The sequence below is a fragment of the Culex pipiens genome, chromosome 2 (assembly GCF_016801865.2).
Source record: "Culex pipiens pallens isolate TS chromosome 2, TS_CPP_V2, whole genome shotgun sequence".
NCBI classification, from domain to species: Eukaryota; Metazoa; Arthropoda; class Insecta; order Diptera; family Culicidae; genus Culex; species Culex pipiens.
In genome coordinates, this window is record NC_068938.1 from 118,295,586 (window position 1) to 118,319,296 (window position 23,711).

The window sequence follows — 23,711 nt, forward strand, 5'->3', positions numbered from 1 at the left end:
GAATAAAATTTAATGAAAAAATTAAAACAAATAATAATTATTGAATGATAAACTTTTATTTAACTTTATTAAAGTATGAACCTTTTTCCGAGCGTTTGTAAGTGTTATATAGTTTGTTTTGAGAAAACAGAAATACTTTTCAGCTAGCCTATACCTGCCAGCCTCGAATTATTTTGTCATAGTAGCCGGAGTACAGGCCAGATCCCAGTTCTTGATCGACGGATCGTAGGCGACGCACAGCGCGGTTCGTCGAGAAGCAGAGGGCGTCGATGACAACAATGTCATCGTTGTGCTCCAGCGTTTGCAGATGCCTATATCACATGAACGGATTGAGTCCTTTCCGTCGGACGCACACAGGGAACCATCAGTCGAAACGGACATCGAACCAAGCTCGATCTTCAGCTTTCAGTTGTTCAAGTTTCAGATCTGACGGTGCGATCCGACCGGGGGACACGATGATCGGGTGGTAGTGGTTAGGCGAGAAGCGCACGCATGAAACCCAGACGGTTTAACCCTCCTCCTGGATGGTAACTAGCACTTGGCCGACAGCTTGATTGTCTTATCGTGTGCTCCGGACTCGATTTGACGTTTGTCCTCGGAGAATGGAACGGACAAGACGTCCTTGGTATGTTTTCCGAAGCGGCAAGTAGACTTGACGGCGGCCAAGTCCTACAGATGGAGGGTCTTGTCCCAGGAGCCGGACAGGGCGTAGTTGCCGTCCGAGGACCGCGTCGCTGTTAATGTGCGGGTGGCCGTACAAGCACTTCTGCGGGATGCTGGAGTTGGCGTCTTCTGCGGAAAGCTGTAGCTGGCGTCGTCCCGGTTCAGTTTCCACAAGATCTGTCGCGCGACGAGGACTGAACCATGTCCGTGTATTAGGAGTTGGCCGCGATCTGAGTGACACAGCCGGAGTGGCCAACCAGCTGGCCGCAGAGCTGCAGCATCTCGGTCATTGATGATTTTAACTTAGCAGCAGGAAGCGTGCCTGTTCGCGGAGAAAATGGGGAAGTGACAGTTGCCAATGACGTTTAGAAACGTCACATGCCACACTGATCAAAATTTATTTTTATATTCTGACGTTGCTCCTCGTGCATCCATATTTACCGTATTTACCATTATTTACTGGAGTTGCTCCAAATGCCATACGGATGAAGCATGTGCCCAACCCCTTGGATAGAGCCTTTCTTACAAAAGGAAGATAACGGCAGTTGATTTTTTTTTCAAAGATATACCACAATAAAGAATGGTCCATTCATGAATCAATTCAAAACTCAACATGATTTTTTCATAAAACTGAAATGAGCTGGTTTTTGCCTCATTTGCCATGGCCGGGTGTAAGCTGTGCTTGCACACAAGCATTTTCGATTTTTAAAATCAGAACAAATTATCTGTGAGGCAGAGAATTAGCTCACAATTTGCGATGTTCGTAATGTCTTCTTTCTATCTCTAAATTGTTCTTATTCTCTGAGAGTTTTTTGCACTTTTCAAAATATCAAGAATTAACGAGAAAACAAAATAATTCCGTCTTGCTCCAGAGCGTTAAAGTGGTTACATAATGACTGGCATAAAGTGTTGCCACACCCGAGAATTTGCCGTGTTGTAAACGATGTAACGTTGAACCGCATAAATGTTCTTGAAAGCTTTGAAACGCCTGCTGGAATTCACTAAACTGACATTTAGGCGTCAGGCAAAATTGTGAGCTTTCAATAAACAAGCCAGAAAATGATGTAGTATGCATTTAGGCGTTTTTGGGTTTGGGAAGCATACTGCGACTGAGCGCTCGGTGAGACATCACTACGACAAACGCACGCTGGGTTCATTGCCGACGAGACGATACGATGAACCAAAATACTAACACACAAAAAGGCTCGTACCGAAGCTAGAAAACCAAACCCGCGATGTGCGTTGTCACTGGCGCATGGGAAACTTGGACGCTCAATATAAATTCGTTCACTCAGAGATCGATCAGAGAATGAGCAAAACAAAACTAGAAAGGCAAAAGAATGAACATGGGGCTTCAGAACGGATAGCTGCTTGCGTCTAGTATGCGTTCATTGAAGCTTAGCATAGATAATCATGAAAGGCGATGTGTGATGAACGAGCAATCGATAAAGCAACTTGCACTAAAAGGGGGTAATCTAGTATCAAAACTCTATACGCGCCAGCATCACGCGCCAGCATTGCTCGCGTCTGCATGTGAAGCTCAACTTGACAACGCGGCGACGAAAATCGATCGTCCATGATTTTTTGCAGATTTTTCGAATGAATATTTCTCGAGAAATGATTTGGGAACGAAGCTGGATTTGGCGTCGGAGCCAAAAGCAAACCCTATACCTTTCTTTAGTAAGAAAGGCAAAAATGGAAATTTTCTAAAATCTGAACGGTAAATCCGAATGAGGTCAAATTTGTTTCAGAACCTCGATTATGGTCTAGATTATGATATGGAGAAAAAAAAATAGATAAAATGCCAAAGGAATAGTGTTGGCATTTGGTGAAAGTTGGCTTTTACCTTTTTTAGGGGTTTTTCCCCCTCACAGTGAATTAGTCTTCAAGCTGTAAATCAAGAACCACATTACCGACATGGATGAAAATTTGGGAGGATGTAGGGCTCGAAAAATGCAATTTTTTGGATAAATAAACGATTTCAATACCTCAATTTTCGACCGAATTTTCACTTGAAAACCGCCTGATTAGGTGAAAACACACTCCGAGTCCCCTTAAAAAATGGATAAATTCAAATTTGGAATGGAACTGGTTCAGGTTCAGCACATCCCCTTTCAAATGCGCCCAAGAGAGCTTAAATCCATAATATGGGCTCTGAGAAACCCCCTACCACAAAATTGAGCACTTTTTTACCACACACGGACGTCACGCGTGCTCTACAGTAAATTAAGCACCAAAATTCGGATATTGGAGATAGACCAATTTTGTCATTGTCAATCGATCGGGCGTCGAAAATCGATCGTCCATGATTTTTTGCAGAATTTTCGAATGAATATTTCTCGAGAAATGATTTGGGAACGAAGCTGGATTTGGCGTCGGAGCCAAAAGCAAACCCTATACCTTTCTTTAGTAAGAAAGGCAAAAAGTGACTTTTTTTCAGTAAATCGATTAGGGGGTGCGAGAAAGTATTTTATTATTTTTTCTTGTCTAAGAAAACATTGTTCCTAACATCATAATCTATCATTTAAGAAGTGAGCACCTGAAATTCCTCGACATGACCTCAAAATGGGACAGGCTAGTGTGTATGACAAGCTAAACGACTGTTTTTTTGTTACATACTATAATAACTGGTGTTTACTCCCATACTCGAAGTGAACACACTCTAAAAGAGATGTGCTTCCGGTGTCAGGGCGTACAAAACCGATGGGACTCTTCCCGGAAAATACCCAGGGTCGGCGTGACGCTCGAGATTAATCAAAAACAGTGGTGCCACGGTTCGCTTATGCGAGCGTATCATAACCACTCAATCGACGAACTTATCGGGTGAGCGCTTATCGAACGCTGAGAGCGGCGGGTTTGAACGGTTCTCGAACCAAAATCTCAATCATCATTTTTCTGCTCGCATACCGCTCCGCTCTGAACGTAGTAAAGAGAGTATTAAGCGAACGGTTCACCAACGGAGAACCACACTTGAGCGTCATGACGTATCGTTTGAACCACGATGCGAGTGAGCAAACCGTGACAACACATCGAGAGGCATCGAAATGTCAATTTGAATATGTACATCTTCTTTGTTTGTGTCTTGTTCTTCACCTCGACCACCAAATTTCGAGACGCAACATCTTTCCATTTCCACTAGCTCACACGTCCCGTCCAACTTCCTTATTACTACTCCTACCTCACACGTCCTCTTCCTTTGTTAGCACTTCCGGTGCACTACTTCGGGGCCCGTTCTCGTTGCTCTGCCTTTGTCGCTGCTCCTTCCTGCTGTCGTCGACGCTCTTCCGGCGCTCTGCCTAGGGGGTGGCTTATACGTCAGTCGAATGGACCCTCCGACGCTTCGCCTTCAAGGACCCTTGTCTGCCGTCCGCGCCCTTCCTGTGCTTGGTGACGTGCAACAGGCTTCGACGGTGTCTGAGGACTCAGTCGGAACAGTCCGGAGTTAGGGTTCGCGGATGTAACGGTAACGGCCTTGCGGTCGAACACTGATGTAACGGTAACGGAATAGCGGCCGGATGTCGCTGGGCCCGGGTGAAACTAATTGGTGTTCACACAGTGAACAAAAGAACACAAAGGGGTCCTGGATGAGGGATTCAAAATGGCAGTTAGGGTATGGTCAGGCTTGGGGTTTGTCGGTCATACCTGGATATCCAATTCTCACACAAGAAGCTTCTGTTCTCTCGTAACGGCCACGGATGTAGCTCTTCCGGGCACTTCACAATCCTCCAAGGATTCACTACACCAACTCTGGTCTTCGTGGGTAACGGTTGCACTTGCCGACAACCTTTCACTTCTCGATATCCGGACTAAATGACCAAGCAACCGGTCGGGTCAAAACCCTGAACCTCTGCCCTCTTACGCGTCAACCCATCTCCTCCTCATCTTGTCACCCTCAAGGATTACGCACATTTACCACCCCCAATGGCCCCCAATGGACTAGTGGTAACGACGCACGGTGTGGTACTTCCAGCTTCGGGTTTCTTGCTTGCTGGGCGGCGTCCTGGTACTTCCCGTCGACAAACACAAAGTCTTCTTGGCACAATAATTTACAATTAAACAACAATTTTAGCAATTTAACATAAAATTCGCGACGAGTCACATCAATTATTGTACACAACACTTAAAATTGCAACAATAACATGAACTTCGAGATGTATTATTATTAAGTGCGTGTTTTTTTAAGTACACTCAACCCCCGGTGGTTGGTCACTTTTTCGTTTGACACTTTTTAGTTTGTACCTCGTTGGTTTGACAAAGTCAAACTAAAAAGTGACGAAGGAACAACGGAACAGGAGAACTTAAAAGCTGCTTCAGGCGAAATATTTTGAGCTGAAGGATTTTTGCGGTCTGTACAACGAAAGGTTCACCCTTCACCATGCTTTTGTATCTGCTCGAGTTCTTTGGCGGGTAACGCTTCCTTCAGGACGGCAAAAGTAGGACAGCTGCACGCAGTTATTTGAAGCTGATAACTTTGATTAAAAGCCACAAAAAAAAAACAAAGAAATTCAAAGGTGTTTATTCAATCAGTAACAACAAAATCAACTGGACCCCATCATCCTGATATTAAGCTCAGACAGCGGCTTCCGCTTTGATGCCATTGTCGATCGAGCTTGTTTTTGGTTGTTTAAACACTTCGCTTCGCTTCGCTAGGAGACGGTGATTTTAGCGGATTGTAGACTGGATTTTCGCCAAGTGATGTGATGATTGTCTAAGCCCAAGTTGCCCAGGAATCGATAATTGGGAATAGAACCAATTCCACCTGAACCAGATTCTCACCACCATGGCAGCCGTCCATTTCCGGCCGCTCCCATCTCCACCGCGCACCAGAGACAAGGAAAGGGATTTGGAAGACGGGAAGTGTTGATGCTCCACTTGTTTAAGGGGTCAAGGGCAAGTCACCACGGTGTCCCCAAGTAAGTTTCGCTTGGAGTTGGACGGTTTTTGGGAAGGTGAATGGTCTGAGGATCCACCCTAGGCGAGTGGTAACGACCGTTGCATTGTTGTTCGAATTCTTCGTGTGTTCTCATTTCTAATGGGAAAGTTTTCAATTCTTCTCATCTCTTATTGGATGAATTCTACCAGTCGCCCAGGCTATTTATAGCGAGGTATTTTTAGATTCAATTTCATCTGCGCTTGCAATCTTTTTTTTTTGTGTTCTGATGTTCAACTTGCATTCAATTTGACTCTTTATCCTATTCTTGGATTCAACTATACCAGTCTAATTCCTCCTCAAGCTACCAATGTTCTCCACGGTTAAGTGGAAAGCATTTTGCTTGCCAAACCTAAGGACAGGGGATCGAACCCCGCCGTTAGCTTCATGTTTTTTCATTAATTCCAAATTCAATGAGTCCAGAACTTTCTCGTTGGAAGCAGATGGGTATCGAACCCAGAACCATTCGCTTATAAAGCGAACATCGTAACCATCCAGCCATGACCGCTTCCCCCCCACCCTTGTTTTCGTTTGTTTAAACACTACAAGAAAACAAAACTTTGTTAGAACCAATTTCAAAAACAATCCGTTTGACCACCGGAACATGACACGTTTGGCCACCGTAACTTGGTCCAACAGGCACCTCCGCAAACTTACGTTGAAAGAACCCCACCGATGAGCAGAAATTTATCCACGTGCTTCAGCTCAAGCTGGATTTGTTTATAAACAAGTCACAAATCAAAACATAAACACAGATAGGGTTGCAAGCATGGAAAAAAATGTTGCGAATAGGATAACCAGTTTGTCAAACTAAAACGAAACCCCGTTGGTTTGACAACAATTGGTGTCAAACCATCGGGGTTTGAGTGTATGCGGATTGTGCGGTAACTTTCGATCGATGTACACAGCAAAAAATCGGATGGTAAAATCGCATGCAAAAGCATGCACATCACCTTTGTAAGAAAAAGCACTTAAAATTACACTTTGCATGTACACCATAAAACGTGTAATATTACACTCTTGGTTATTTTGGTTCCTGGGATAGGTGTCGAATTGCTCTCTCTACAAAGTAAATGTCAAATGATCCATTTTGATTGATAATAAATTTATTTTACATCCATATTTGTATTTACAATACGATGAATTGATTTGAATCGATGAGCAGTGATAGTGCAGTGGCAACGGGCGAAGTTGTCCACGACTTGCCGGCGATCAGCTACTCTGATGGGTGATGAAGCTGGCGGTACGTTCCGGTGGAAACGTCATCGAAAACGGTCGGTTCCAGACCAGGTTCTTGCTGGGAAACGTTGCCTCGGTGATGGCAGTTTTGTTGGACAACATGCAAACGGCACGCGGCACTCTGGCTTGGTCACCTCCCGCTTCGACGGTTGGAAAAAGAAGTTCGTATCCGGTGGAGCACCTGCCGACGAACTTGATCGTGCGCTTAGTTTAGATGGTAGCGATGAAGGTATTCGGGGCTCGGTCAGATTGACTTTCTTCCGGTGAGACCTCCGGGGACGGGTAGATGGTAAACTTCGGTTTGAAATCTTTGATGTAATCGGGGAACAGACGCACGGAATTCGCCTTCTCTTCGCATTTGTTTCGTTCTGGACAGGTTCAATTATTGAGCGGTTTTTGACTAGCTTAAACTCATTCAAGACCTTCTCACCACAATAGTTATTTACCGCCACTCTCTAAACAACCTGAACTGCAGCTTTTGACCGAAGAAAATTTGAAATTTTGCCGCTCCACCAAATCTTTGTTTTGATTTGATTGCGGGTGGGAGCAACTTTTGACAACTCAACAGTAGACAAGACGCGAATGCGATATTACACAATTTGGGTGTACAAGATCTTAGGCAAAAGTGCAAAGTGGTGTACTGCAATAACTGTGTAATATTACATAAATATGATTACACAAACCAGTTTTACACGCAGTCATTTTACTACTTTTTTTGCTGTGTACATAAATTGTCACGGCATCTTAAATACCGGTTTAAAGAGCCCATTTAAATGGTGTATCAGGGTGGTCGAGTAGGGTCTATCAGTTCCGATATCCAGACCACTAACGACGCCCGTCTTGGCAGAATATTGACCTCGGGTATTGAGCAGGTATGTTAATAAGCAAAACAAAAACGTTTTATTTGAGATGACAGGTTCTGTATAGAGGGATTCACTGGAATATCACAAAGCATAGTTTGAACAGACACTTCTTTAATATAAATGTCATTCCTGTTGACTTTCATCTTTTACGTTTGAAACTGTTAAATTTGTACCCCGTTGATTTGTCAATGCTGAAATAAAAAGGGACGATATTTACACATGTAATGTGTAAATATTGCCCCTTTAATATATATCCATTATCCAAAAGTGATTCATACGACAAGTTACAAAAGGAAGTTTGTTTTCTCCTCAAGTCGTACATATCGAGTTGGTCGGCCAGTGCTGAAAAAACGCGAATTTGCTATGCAAAATTATGAATTCGACTAAATAATATCAGGATTGCTCGAAATGTTCATTTTCTAGTTAAAAGACGGTTTGCAATTGAATATTCCAGCCATTTCTCACCCACGTAGTAGCTACCTGACATATGGCGTCGCGGTGTGCATCAAGCTATCAAAGCATGCTAAGGAAAATTTGATGCTTTTTAAGGGAAAACTATTGATTCCGGGTACAACGAATCCGTGTGCTCTCTTCGGGAAAAGTGTTCTCCAGACCATTCCCCTTAGGCCTGACCATACCAGACGTTGGCGCGTAATATTCCCAGACCTGTAGAAGCGTTTGAACAAAACGTTCCAATTTCCCATAGTAATTTCCATGTAAACTTTAACCCTGATGCGCGCAGCCAGTTTACAACTAAATGAGCTGATATTTTCGATGAAAGTCCCTTATGGGCATGCTCTACAAGAGGAACCATACTAAAACTTTATCGGAGAATTTATTTTTTACAACTCTAGAGTTTTTTTGAAAAGGTCCTATAAACCAAATTTTGAATTTATGCTTTTTGGGTGTTTTTAGAACCGCCTTGAGTCAGGGGTATTCAAAAACACCCAAAAAGCAAGAATTGAAAATTTGGTTTATTGAACCTTTTCAAAAAAAAAAAAACTCTGGAACTCTGGAATGCCAAACCAGAGTTGCTACAGTGCATTTTAATAATCATAAGCTACCAAAGAAATCTTTGAAATACCAACACAAATCAAAACGCTGCCGATTCAATTCAATCCTGTGAAAAGTTTCGAATACAGCGGGGAAATTTACAGGGAATAACAATATTCAAAGCTTGTGAGGATGGAACAATACACCGTGCCGTGCGTCTATTTGTTGATCCGAGATTTTGCGTTCTTCGTCTTAATGGTAGATGATGACTTCCTGGGGGAAATGTTGATGTCGAATCTTTGAACTTCCTGAGGCCCTTATACAACCCTTTACAGTTTGGCATTTTTCATAGCAATAAAATATGCTGAGGTCCTTATACAACCCTTCACAGTTTGGCATTTTTCATAGCAATAAAATATGCGGCTACAGAGCCGGTACATCGACTGCTTTACTATTAACTTTGATTTCTACGTTCATATTCTGATTTTGAGAAAAATGTGTAGAATGCTTAAAAAATGTTGGTGTCTTCAACAAGATTTGAAACTTCTGACATGTTCTTGAAAAGTTAAATTTTCTAAATAACAAGGAAAACCAATTTCAAATTAATATTAAAAAATTGTTCCTATCGAATATTTGCTGTTCCTTGATTTACAAAAACCCAATAATTAATATTTATTTTCTGTATGCTGCCTAAAAAAATTTAACCCAGTAACGGCAATTTTACACTTACATTTTTTTCACAGTTCTCGGTAATTTTTTACCGAAATCTCAACAGCCGAGCACTCGGTAACCAGCTCAGTAAAACTTTAATTTATTGAAGTCATTTATTAACTATTTATTCCACCAAGATATTTGAAGTGCACTTGTCTTTGTGATTGAGATCAACTTAGAGCAGGTTCGGGTCAGACTCTGTAAAAACTTCAGAATTACGTACATTTTTATTTTGGATTCATTATACTTTTACTGTGACGTGGCCTGAAAAAAACAACATTTAATTGTTTTACCGTTGCTAAGTATTTTTTAAAAAGATTATCGACTGCTCAACAAAATATGACTTTTACATAGCAATCTTGGTTAAAATTTTACCGAGTGAAGCGTTCCTGTATAAAACGGTAGAATTTACATAGAACACCCGTGATGTAGGGGTAAGCGTGGTTGCCTCTCACCCAGTCGGCCTGGTTTCGTTCCCAGAAGGTCCCGGTGGCATTTTTCGAGACGAGATTTGTCTGATCACGCCTTCCGTCGGACAAGGAAGTAAATGTTGGCCCCGGTTAAACTCACAATCCAAAGGTCATCAGTTCGAATCTCGGGGTGAATGGATGCTAAGGTGTAAAAAGAGGTTTGCAATGGAGTACCCGCCGTCTAGCAGTTTTGGACAGTTAGCTTCATAAGAAATACATAGTAAAAAAAAAGCAAAACTGCTCGACGACGGGTGCTTCATTGGCTCAACAATCAAGCCTTCGGACACCTTGTTTCGAGTAGGAATCTCGCAATCGAGAACGCAAAGGCAATGCTGTAGAGCGAATAATTTGATTTAGAATTTATGTTTATAAAATTAAATATACCCTGTAGGCGGAGCGACACAAGAGAGAAACAAAACAGCGAATATTGAAAATGAGCGAAATTCAAATTCCAGTGAGAGAAAGAGTGCACGAGCCTCTCTGCAGTCTGCCGGGGCTGTTTTGGCTTTTCTTCTAGCTCCTTCAACGCAGCTGCTGCTGCTGCTGGAGGGCTGAGAGAAAGAAAAATTGGGAAATCCAGCATCCCAACTCAACAATCTCTTGCACTGTGTTTTGTTAGTTTGAGCGTCGCTATGCTTTCGGCAACATTTGTTCCTCGTGCCGCGCTCGCTTCGCCATGCTTGAGTGTGAAAATTTTATTGTACATATTTCGTTCATGTCGGGCAGATCGCGAAAATAGGGGTGTGATGTGTGATATTACATTGAACAATTAAATACCAGTTTGTGAACTTAAATGTGGCACTGTTAGCTCAGATTTAGTATTCAAACGTGCGGAACTTTTGGCATTTGGTGTCTGTCTGTGGGCTCTTATATGGGTTTTCAATGTTCAACAATGTCGGACATACTTAATGATTTTTGCATTATCTATCAAATTTGATTATGCATAGGGCTTTCCCGATTTCCTGAATTTCTTTGGATACTGGATTTTTTTGCATAGCTGTGGTTAGAATTCACAATTAGAATGATTATAAATGTGATTAGAACATTCAAATGGTTAGGAAATGTTACAAGCAGGAAAAATATTCGATAATGAAAATGCTGGGAGATAAACTACGCAATGTGTTGACCAAAAAAGTTATGTTGCGATGTGTGTGTGTGTTTTTGACATGATTAGATAAGGAAAAGTATAGCTTGTTACTGAGTTATCACGATGACTATCTAATTGAGTGGCATGTGTTGGAAATATTAATATTTTCTTTATTTGCAATATAGTATGAATATTGTTATGCTTGTATGAAAATTGAGCCATTATTCAAATTAATATTTATGGGAGGAACTGAGATGGTGCGACTTTCTAAACACGCAATTTTTAAAATCACATTTGTTTTTTGGATAGTTTCATGTTTTGGGCTGACATCACATGCCAATCGTTACAAACGTTCGTCTAAGTACCTACCTATTTTGGCATTACCGGTAATCACTATTAAAGGAAAATTACATTTTAATATAGTGTTTGAATTATCCTACAGTTACCACAACGAGTGGCAGTTTTTATATTTTAGAATTTAAGTATTGAATATAGTTTAGTGAACAATACTAGTGAAGACAGTGGCAGGCAATAACATATACAGTGATTTATTGAAACACTGATCAAAACCAACAATGAAGTGCGGCAAAATGGCATCGACTCCGGAACACAACTTTGGGGAGAAAATGAATTGTGCTGGAAGTGATAATACAGCGTTGTCAAAAACAAAACAATTTTCCATCCTCGAAAGAAATTTTCCCAATGGGTACAAAGTATCGCCAAAAAATTCTCCAAGGCCCAAATCAGCCATCCTAGACAAGGCTAGTATTGATCTTCATCTGGAGAATTTCATGATGAACCGGAAAATATCCTTGAATGATGGTAATGAGTTGAGAATAGACAATGCAAATATATCACTGCATCTGAGCGAAGCGCCCATGATGCCGTATGTAACACCACAACAAAAATGGAACTCTCCTTCAAATCTCCTCAACGCACAACGAACGAATGGCAACGAAAGGAAAACAATACCTCATGTTACATCAAGTGATAATGAACATCGAGAGCAACTGTACAAATCTTGTTACCCCAATGTTCAAGCTAATGGAGATAATCGAACGATGGTCAACGGGAATAATACAATTAAACGGAATTGTGACATTTATTCTGCCCCAACCCCGGTAGCGCTGACTCCTCCAACTGTTCCTCAACGACGATCGCAGAGCATTCCTCGGAACATGAGCAGTCAAGATGATCCCATTGTGGTGCTACGGCCCAGAAGTTTGGATCGAAACACGAACGTAATGCCTCCAAGCGTCCCAACCAGGCGGGCATCTAATATATTGCCACTGAGGACGACAACGAATGGAATTGAAATGCGTAAATCTGCTACGATGTGCCAGCCCTTTGATCAGGCTATTTATAGTAACATGAGTGAATTGACTGGAAAAAGTGTAGGTTCGATAGATAGAAGACTGAATCGGCCAGAAACCTCAACCGCATGTGGTGCCACTCCAAACCAAGCGATGCTTGAAAAACAGTTGCGATTATACTCCGAGCAGTTGCGCACTATAACAGAAAGTGTTAAGCGCTACTCTGAGCAAGCCAAACTTTTACAGGAACTTAAAAGCCAAAAGAAGCAGCTGCAGCAATCGAAAAGTGTCGATAAAGGGTTATCCAGTCATACTAAACCGAAGCAATTCCTGCAGCCACTTTCGCCGCTCGCCGTGGCAGATTTGGAAAATGAAGAGGTCCAAACTCCCTCGCATAAATTGAAGCTGTTCCTGGAGAGCATCCGTAGCTCTATGCGAGAACCAGATGTTTTGAATAACGAGAACGGTGATGACCAGTATAGCGACGAAGAGAACGGTAAAGATGAATCCATCATCAAGAGCGTTGGACCAAGTGAGTCTTCAAACAAAACAGTGGGTTCCATTGATGATTCTACAAGCGAGATCAAAGCTCCAACAGAACAGTTGAAACACGCTCTGAATAACAACCAATTTTACGACAAGAGAATTCTTAATTCAGCGGTAAACCAATATTTGGAAAAACCTGTTCATCAAAACACTTTTTTATATCCGAAATCTTCGAAGATTAATCCCTTCTCAAATCACCCTACTAGAAGCAATCCAGAGCCTTCGGATACAATTAACAGCAACAACAATTGCATTTTGCCATCATCTCAAAACAACGAAAAACTTGCACTGAACATTGCCGAGACTATGAAGACAGTCGACCAGATATTGGACAAATTTCACATCCTTGCCATCAACGCAAAGAGCTCGGACTCTGTGGAGTACCTCAAAAAGTGCTCCGATGCACTGAAGCAAACTTCAGAACAGTTTCGACTGTTCAACATGGCCTACGGCGGAATCAGCTACGATGGAAACGGAACTACCACCGTCCAGCCTGATGAGAGTACGTGCTGCATTTCTCCGGGGACCACGCAAGAGGCGGTGAACACGCTACTGGTTCAACCCAGGAATGGGTTTCAAATAATGGATCATCGAATTTCGCTGTTTAACAATATTTTAGACACGCAGGACAGATTTAGTCAGGTAATTGATTGTGATGTTCGAAATTATTACCAGAGTACTTTTTCAAAACAACCTATGCGCCAACCTACGTCCGAGTCACGTAGCCCAATGGAATGATGGAACGAGAGGAATCATATATCCGCATAAATAATTTCAAGATTGTACAGGTGTAAACCAAAAACGCGTTCAAAAATTAAAGTGGAAGAATAAGGCTTTTAACTGCTTATTTGATTGTCGGTGTACATGACGCCGCACTGTTTAATCGTTTTCTGGCTTACATTCAATTTTGCAGTCTAAAACAATTCATTGAATTGGAAAAAAAATTCTTTTTCAAATTTGCTTTTATCGATTTGTGTGCACCTATGTCGAAGACCAAGATAGTTGACTTTTTGCTCTTTGGTCTGACAGTCTTGGTCTGACAGATTTGGTCTGACAGCTTTATGATGGATTTTGGTCTGGTCTAGGCGAGGGATAGCACACATCACCTTCCTGACGTAGCCCAGTGGTAAAGCTTCCGCCTCCCAAGCGGGGTAGATCGGGGTTCAAATTCCGGCTCGGAACAACACAACTGGTGAGCTTTTCCCTTCTAGATTCGATTGCTTAGTAAAGGGAAGGTAGTGTATCGTCACCTTATCACGACACCTTAGGAAGACAACCTATGGAATGTTAACATTAAACTTAACATGTTAACATTACGTCGATTAATAAAACTGTCACTGAATCCGCTTTGTAAATGCCGGCTCCGATACTCATCACGGGTGTTCCCCTCTGGAACATGGAAAGATTCACTTATGCGCCTTAGGTTTCATATGTACGCATATACTGAGTCATATAAGGATTTTTTACAAAACAGGGGTAAATAACACGGGAATACAAAATTTTGGTATTACTTGGGCAAATAACAGGGACCAAAATGTGCCCTTGGTTGCCCAGTAATAGAGCTTTATGACGTTTCGCGTACGCACACTAGCGCACCATTTAATTTTGCTGGCTGACAAAATTTAACCTCACTTTTTTTCGTGTACGTACACGCGATACATACGCACGTAGATTACTCTGTAGATGGTAAAATACCATGAAATCATACACGCAGAAAAATGTTTTGTAGAATCAGTCTGTACGAGGTTTGTATCAACAAATTTTTTGTTGAATATAATCAACGCCGATTTTGCGTTGAAACAAACCTTGACTTTCTCAATTCCACTAAAGTCTTTTGTTGCTTCGAAAAAGCTGCTTTGACGTTTAGCGTTGATTCAACAAAAATAATGATTTTCAAATCAACAAAACGTTTTGTTGATTCAAATATGCCTTATTTTTCTGCGTGTACCAAAATCTTGTATGTGGATGGGCACAACAATACCAAACCATGTTATTCCAAGAGTAAAATAATACCACAAAATAAAACCTTCTGGATTTTTGTACATTGCTTGAACACCAAAACTTGGTATTGCCATGGTTTTATTTTTAGGCTGTGGTCTTCCACATCCACATACATGATTTTTGAATGATTTCATGGTATTTTACTATCTATTACTGGGCAACCAAGGGCACATTTTGGTCGCTGGTATTTGCACAAAGAATACCAAAATTCGGTATTTTCATGCAATTGTTTAGTGCAGCAGTTGCAATTAGTGAAAAAACGGAAATGATCCATATGCAACAGCCAAATCTACTCAACTGATGATTCCATGTTGTTTTTAGTGATATTCTTCACCACATCGAATACATTTGTCATTGATGAGCGGCTTGTTCTTGAAGCTTCTGAAAAATAAGAAGATTGAAAAATAAGTGTTATTAAAATGAAATTGGATTGAAATTCACCAAATTTCAAAAGTCTGTCGATTGACTTGTTTTTCTAAGTAAATGGTTATCCCGACTTAGAGAAATTTCAACGATTTAAAAAAAATGTTACTGGGTATATAACAAAAATTGAAAATCAGCTTTAACATTTTTGGTTTTCAAGTCATTTTAACGCAAAATTAATTATCTTGTCAAAATTGGTCAAAATATTCCCATAATGTCAGAGGAATTTGATAAAACACTTTAATACAAATATAAAACCAAAATGTGGTATCCTGACTTAGAAAATTTTCCACAATTTCAAGTCATTTCTTTAGGGGGTATAAGGCTTTCTAGACCCAGTGAAAAAAATATAATTTAACCCAAAAATGACGAACTTCTCGACACAGTGTCCTGATGCAAACAATGATCGAGCTCGAGCTGTCACAGCCCTGCAAAGTATGTTGGCTGACATATCGGGCGGTTAGTCAAAAAAACCAGCCAGAAGTCACCTGACAAAAAACTTTTGCTAGAAAGAGATAGGAAACCTCAAAAATGTTTAAAATCAAATTTGAAATTATTGGTTTTCAATGAAAGCATTCGCTTTGAGTCATCATTTTAGCGCAGAACTAATTATTTTATCATCATTATCAGAGGAATTTGATAAAACACTTTAATACCAAAAGAATCCCAAAATGTGTTTTCCGACCGTTGACAAATTCTGCAATTTTGCAATATCAAAACAATACCTTAAATTGCTATGATGCCAAATTTTGCTATTGCATAATCCTTAAGATAAATTTTAAAGAATCCAGGAATACTAGGGCGTCCAATTTCCCAGGGTTTTGAATTTCCCGGGAAACGGGAAAAATATTTTTGAAATCCCGGGAATTCCCGGGATCCCGGGAAATTTTTGAAACAGTCTTAAAATCTATGTTTTCATTATATTGATTATGTTTTCAAGCTTAAAATCATAGAATAAAAAAAAAATAACGAATTGCTGCAACAACATATTTTATTGTGAAATTAATACATAAAAGTACTTAAAAACTGATAAACAATTTTAAAAAAAAGTCCATATCACCAAAATTTACTATTTATCATCTAATTAATAATTTTTTTTCAGAAAAGCGATCAAATTTTTAGTAAAATATTAGTTTTTAATCTAAAAATGAAAGAAACGTTTCAAATACATTCTAATCTGATGTATCTAAGTGTTAACAGTTCAATTGTTAGCAAATCAACACGTTGTGTCATGCATTGTTCCTCTTGCCCCAACGGGTTGTTCGTCTTGCCCCACTAGTTGAGTAGAACGCACGGAAAATCAAAAATTTTAAAATCAATTTTTTACATTAAAAAAAACAGGATTTTTTGAAAACTTGTTCTATCAAAGTCTCAGTAATGACCTGGAATAAGATGATTATAAAAAAATCCGACGTTTTTAATGGGTTATAACGAGCATTTTCTTAGCTTGTTACACTTGCCCCACTTTCCCCTATTAATACCAGTGAAAGGTATTATTACACATTTCCCTTGTTGTTTACCCATGCTCGGGATTCGCCTACTGTCAACATTTTTCACTATATCTCGGGACTCCGGCATTCAAATTTGGGGATAATGCAAAGAACGGTCAGCCAAGCAAAACGTGTTTCAATGCTGGTGTGCTCTTTTGTACTAAGCATGCTGGGATTCCTATCTAGATAGTACAAGAGAGCATCAATTTGGTAATGTTTACTATGCATCAATTTGGTAATGTTTACTATGCATCAATTTGGTAATGTTTACTATGTCAAACATCAAATCACTTGTTTCTTGAAACGACAAAAAGCGCCATACGGCAAGATAGCATGATTGGGTCGATTTGCTCACCTTTTTTTGTATTCCTCGATCTCGGTATCTTAAATCTATAAGATGAATTTGAAAAAAATGGTAAACTGTTGTTTATTACAATGTTCCCAAACTAAACTTAGTGTTGACAAACAGTAAATTTTTACCTGTCCAAATATTGAATTCCTGGAACATTTCTGGGCCTTCAAATCGATTCCGTACAACAAACAGAACTTTGTTTTGTGAAATTTTATACAAAAACTTTATTTACTAACATAATGGGTAACATCAATTTATACGTAAAATTCTTTCTTTTTTTTTGTACAGGATTTACAATCGGAAATAGAGTCACATCGAATAATATACGAGCGTCTCGATAGCACAGGGAAAAAACTCTTGGGCTCGCTGACCTCGCAGGAAGATGCCGTAATGTTGCAGCGTCGCTTGGATGAAATGAACCAAAGATGGAACCATCTGAAGTTCAAAAGTGTTGCCATCAGGTAGTGAACCTAATATTTTATCAACAGCATGTATTTAAATTATTTAAATGGAATATTTTTGCAATTTCGCAGGAACCGTTTGGAGTCCAATTCCGAACACTGGAACGCTTTGCTGCTATCGTTGAGGGAACTCACAGAATGGGTCATTCGCAAAGATACAGAGTTGACCTCCTTAGGCCTGGGACCTATGAAAGGTGATGCTGCGAGCTTGCAGAAACAAACGGTAAGAGACCACAGACCGAGATATGTAGTAGCATTTTTAAAGACAACCTTTTTTGATAACAGGACGATCATAGAGCTTTTCGGAGACAGTTGGAGGATAAACGACCTGTGGTTGAGAACAACTTGCTGACAGGTCGGCAATACATTGCCAAAGAGCCACCATTGTCTGATACCAGTGATTCTGAAGGTCAGTAATGTTATGTTAACTTGGATTAGAGAGAATTGTAATGTAATTTTGACCGTTTGTTTCTAACACTGTCCAACCTTTGTTGTACTCATTGCAGCGATTGATAGTGAATCACGATATCTGTCCGCTGAAGAGCAAAACAAAGAATTGACGCGTAGCATTCGTCGTGAAGTTAGTAAATTATCCGAACAGTGGAATCACTTGATTGATCGTTCAGACAACTGGAAGCACCGTCTGGAGGAATATATGACGGTAAGTACGAAAGACAACATTGTTGAATTTTATTTTTATTGCATATTGCAGACAACTTTCATGTTATGAGCTGTTTTCTTATGCATTGCCAGTCAACTCGGTTCTGGGCTGCAATTCTCCAATAAATAAATAAAATTAATGCTTTGGAACATTTTTGTGCTAAATGGCTGATCTATATGTTATTATAGTGTACCGTCATCAGGGGTGACATTGGGTCTGGGGGTGAGATTGGGTCATACAAATTTCAGCATTTTTGTATGACCCAATCTCACCCCCAGACCTGATGACGGTAAGCTATAATGTTTCATGCAATAAATCTTTCAAAGCATTTCAATAGACTATTTAAATTTTCGAAGTACCGGGTATGCTATGTTAGGGTGAATTCAAAGTTTTGATTTAATGCTTGTGGTTACTCGACCGAGCCACGTAGCCCAGTGGTAACGCTTCCGCCTCGTAAGCGGTAGATCGGGGTTCAAATCCCGGCTCGGACCAACACAACTGGTGATCTTTTCCCTTCTGGAATCGATTGCTTAGTAAAGGGAAGGTAGTGTATCGTCACAAACTGGACCTTATCACGACACCTTAGGGAGGCGACCTATGGAATGTTAACATTAACCTTAACATGTTAACATTAAGTTGAGAATGAAACTGCCACTGAATCCGCTTTGTAAATGCCGGCCCCGATACTCTTCAAGGGTGTTCCCCTCAGGAACTGGGAAAGATTTACTTTTACTTGTGGTTACTTGGGTCCGACGTCACAAATGATCCGATGTCGGAAGTATTGGAAACTTGGAGCCAGCAAGTTCACTATCTTCAGTGCTCCGCAATTTTTTTTTCGATTTTTTCCCACTCAAGTGTCAAAACTATCAGCGAATGGCTCCCCCGGGGTGACTTAAGCCCGTCCCGGAGCGCTGCAATCCGTTTATTCGGCTCGTGGTGCTTCATCAGGCCGAGTTGCGAAAACTCGGGCACCACCAAACGGACTTGGTCACCTGAACGAAAGACAATGGTGACGACGACGAGGACAAACAGAATCCAGCCGACGGTATGGAAACTGAGGACGAAGCAAAGATTAAAAACAAGAGGCAAGAAAAAGTGCAAACTGTAATTAAAGAAGGCAACGTACCATATTTTATATATGCATCGCGGGACAAGCTTCCGGGTTAATTTGTTTTCACCGGATATATCCCAGTAACCGCAACGCAGTTGGCTGAGGTCCTTGACGCGTACGACGTGCATCCCCGGAAATTCGTGTTCTTTCCAGTACCGAGTCGGTGACTGGCGAACACGTACTTTACCTTTTAGTGTTCGACCGTGGGTCGGTGAAGCTACAGGACGCAGCGCAAAAAAAAAAAAAAAGTCAAATTAGTTATGTCACAGACATAACCGGAATGGCGTAGAAGGCTTTCTAGTCAGAAATTTACCAACACATTCAAAGTATGTTTACATTACAGCTGGGCGTTTGTTTGCATCAGGTTTCCTATCTCTTTCTAGCAAAAGTTTTTTGTCAGGCGACTTCTAGCTGGTTTTTTTTTGACTGGCCGCCCGATATGTCAGCCAATATACTTCGCAGGGCTGTGACAGCTCGAGCTCGATCATTGTTTGCATCAGGACACTGTGACGAGAAGTTCGTCATTTTTGGGTTAAATTATATTTTTTTCACTGGGCCTAGAAAGCCTAAGACTACGTAAAGTTTTGATATGTGGACATAGGGTTTTCCATATCTTTATTTTGAAGAAGCTAGATACTTTAAATAGATTTACGGAATAAGAACATGAATGGGAGATGGAAACCCCCAAACGACAAAACTTACACACCCTTATGACCAACCCAGTAAAATAATTCTGGAAAGTAATTAACCCAGTAAAGTAATTCTGAAACAGAATTCATAAACTAATTGAATTCCGAGTGAGTTGACTGGAAAGACTCATGCCAAACACAAATTGGGTTTATAGGCCCAGTAAATATATATATAAACTCAAAAATGACTAATTCCTCGCCACAGTGTCCTGTCCTGATGCAAACAATGATCGAGCTTGAACTGTCAGAGCCCCTGCGAAATATCGGGCGGAAGTTAAAAAAAAAACAGCTAGAAGTCGAATTTCATGTCAATAATTTTTTTGCTAGAAAGAGATAGCTCATCTGATGCAAACAAATCCGCAGCTGCCATGTAAACATGCTTTGAATGTGTTGGTAAATTTCTGACTAGTAATTCTTATTCAAACACCAACACCAAAGAGAGGAAGGAAAGAGAAGAACGAACGATTGTTGGCAGTAGAATATAGGGAAGGGAGTGGGGTCCGTCACCCCCGAAGACCAAAATTTGTTCCTGAAAGACATTTTGCCGACTCGTCTCGGGTGAGACGAGGGACAGGGAGTGAGGGCAAATCCGAGGAGTTCTCACTCCCTTCCTGCTTGTTTGACAACCATGGCATGGCCATGGCTTGGTAACTTGTTCGGCGAGAATGCAGCAGACGAGCGCCTCGTTGCAGACTCGTCCCGAGTGGGACGAGGTACGGGAAGTGAGGGCAACTCCGAAGAGTTGGGCAGTCCTCACCCCCTTCTTCAGAAGATCCAAACGGTCCGGCCATCGAGAGGCAACTGGCTGACGAGAAGGCGATGCGCGCTTTTTTGCAATTCTGGTCCCTCTCTCTCTCTCCTGCTGCTGCTGCTGCTCTGGTCTCTCTCCCCGGTCAGACGGTAATAACCAAATTCATGCCATTTCAATAACAAATACTGTTAAAATAACAAAAAGGTGTTATGGATTCTTCTTGAAAAATCCATTTCTGCATAAGAATTGAATAACAGTTTATGTTATCGTTTCGTTTCGTTTTGTTATCATAACAAAATTTGTTATTGGTCTGATATTGATTGAAAGCAAAAAAAAAAACTTGGGAATAACTTTTTTTGTTATGGAAGAATAACTCCAAATGTTATTGGAATTATCGGATTAGTTGTTAAAATAACAAAAAATTATAACAAAGATTTGTTTGAAGAATTACTAAATGTTATTACTCTGTTATTACAATAACAATCCAATAACAAAAAAATTATAACGGCGAATAACTAAAATTGTAATAAATAACATAAAATGTTATTGGCCTAGTATTTTCAAATATCGAATAATGTTATTCCAAAGTTATTACCGTCTGCTCGGGTCCTGCTGCTGCTGCTCTGGGCTGAGCTTTCCTGCTGCTGCTGCCGGTGCGACGTCTGAGACGTGGATGATTTTCTGAAGACTGGCACACTTTCTTATATATGTTTACGGCTCACTACTTACCCTCCTTTTTCGCGACCGAACAAGGAGGGGTGTCGGTCGCGGTGCTTGGGTGATTTTCGCCTCAAAATAGCTACTTCCGCCCAGTCACGGCGTTCTCACAGAATTCTTACAGAATTCTAGCAGAGCGAAAATATTCTTACTAGAACTGTGCCATCATCCGGCCAGAACTTTGCAAGAATTCTCAAAGAATTCTAGCTCAAATGCAATAACCGGTTCTAGCAGGAGCCGGCGAAATCAACCGGTTCTGTAAGAATCCTGCTAGAATTTAGCTAGAACTAATCTGACAGGCCACCTGCTAGAATTCTCTAAGAATTTTGTTAGAAAGAAACGGCAAAAATTTGCTGCTAGAATCCTGCCGGAATTTTGCTAGAACTGAACGGATACGGTTTTTTTAAAAGAGAAAAGTTTGTTTTGGGCTTTTTGAGATGGTTTGCTAGATTTTGTCTAGCAAAAAGAAACAAATTTAAACATGTTTTTATTCAATAAAAAATATTTCGCAACAATTTTCTACACAAAACACACACTTTTCCTTATTAACTATTGATCACTGATTCACTAAGGCACTATTTTTTCCTGAAAACGATCGAGAGGGGTTGCGTCGTTTGACACTTTTTTAGTTTGTACCCCGTTAGTTGGTTAAAGTCAAACTAAAAAGTGACGAACTGTCACTTTTTACACGGCGCTCACGCACACTATCAAAACAAACGTTTGGTAGTGTGTGTGAACTCCGTGTAAAAGGGGTGTCAAACTAAAAAGTGACCCCGTTCGTTTGACAACAGTTGGTGTCAAACCATCGGGGTTTGAGTGTAAAACGTTTTCTGAGATGCTCCCCGTGTTGTCGTCCACGTTTTTCCGACCACCATGGCCAGCGAGCTGGAACATGTTTTGACATGTCCTAGCATTCACCGGTTAAACGGCCTCTATCTGGTTCAAGATCTGGTTCCTGTTTTAATGAATAGGAAAGGCTATCAATTTTAGATTTTCCATGATCTGATTTTAATTACTTACCAAAATTGACGACGCAGAAAAATACGTCATCCTCCTCCAACAAACAGAAATAAAAGAGAAAGTTTACAAGATGGCGGTAATCATATTCGCCGCAAAACGATTTGGCGAAAATGACGTCATTTTTGACCGATTTTGCTCTGTCAGAATTTTCTAGCAAAATTCTAACAAAATTCTGGCAGGCCTGCTAGAACAATTCTAGCAGGATTCTAGCAGAACTAACTCATTACTAACTCATAACATTTTTGACCGATTTTGCTCTGTCAGAATTTTCTAGCAAAATTCTAACAAAATTCTGGCAGGCCTGCTAGAACAATTCTAGCAGGATTCTAGCAGAACTAACTCTGCTAGAAATTTCCGTGACCGGGCGTGTGTGGGAAGCGCTCATTTTGCTTGCAAAATCTCTGCATTTTGAAAACATTTTAAAACATTGAACTGTTTCAATAGTAAAACTATTTTGCCCACAATGAAAATTTAATAGCAAATTGCTGAATAATTTTCGAATCGAATGGAACCAAAATCGTGCCGATTCAATTTGAGGGAAATCTTCCATAAGCATTTGAAATTGAACCGGGATTTTTGGAATGGCACTCCAGTACCTTCGAGTAAGACGTAGTCTACGTCAAAAATATAATAATTGATATTACGAGCCATAACCCAGTCAAATCAATCCGAATTCTGAAACGGAATCTAATTAGAATCGTATACAAATTCCGTTTCAAACGCAACAACCGGTTCCGTGTTCGAACCGGTTGTTGCGTTTGAAACGGAATTTGTATACGATTCTAATTAGACTCCGTTTCAGAATTCGGATTGATTTGACTGGGAAGGCCTTCTAGGCCCAGTGAAAAAATATAATTTAACTCAAAAATGACGAACTCCTCGTCACAGTGTCCTGATGCAAACAATGATCGAGCTGTAGCTGTCACAGCCCTGCGAAGTATGTTGGCTGACATATCGGGCAGTCAGTCAAATAAACCAGCTAGAAGTCGCTTGACAAAAAAATTTTGCTAGAAAGAGATAGGAAACCTGATGCAAACAAACGTCCAGCTGTAATGTAAACATACTTTGAATGTGTTGGTAAATTTCTGACTAGAAAGCTTTATGGTTTCAACATTTTAATGAAAAAGTGCTTTAAAATGCATTATACATTTAGTCAGGTGTTTTTTAATTTCATATTTTTTTCAACTTAGCAGGGTTAATTTTTAGAGTGTAATAATGGT

At 40.4% G+C, this 23,711-nt stretch overlaps 1 protein-coding gene and 1 pseudogene across 8 annotated transcripts in view; one reads left to right on the forward strand and one right to left on the reverse strand.

Annotated features, from left to right (window-relative positions):
• LOC120419408 (dystrophin, isoforms A/C/F/G/H) overlaps positions 1-23,711 on the forward strand; it is a 150,119-nt gene that overhangs the window by 107,864 nt on the left and 18,544 nt on the right. For all 8 annotated transcript variants that reach the window (XM_039582083.2, XM_039582085.2, XM_039582086.2 and 5 more), the window contains 4 exons: positions 17,370-17,542; positions 17,615-17,765; positions 17,828-17,951; positions 18,049-18,203. In XM_039582083.2, coding sequence (XP_039438017.1) covers positions 17,370-17,542; positions 17,615-17,765; positions 17,828-17,951; positions 18,049-18,203 — 603 coding nt within the window. The remainder of the gene's footprint in view (positions 1-17,369; positions 17,543-17,614; positions 17,766-17,827; positions 17,952-18,048; positions 18,204-23,711) is intronic.
• Positions 95-1,167, reverse strand: LOC120419409 (guanine nucleotide-binding protein subunit beta-like protein; annotated as a pseudogene).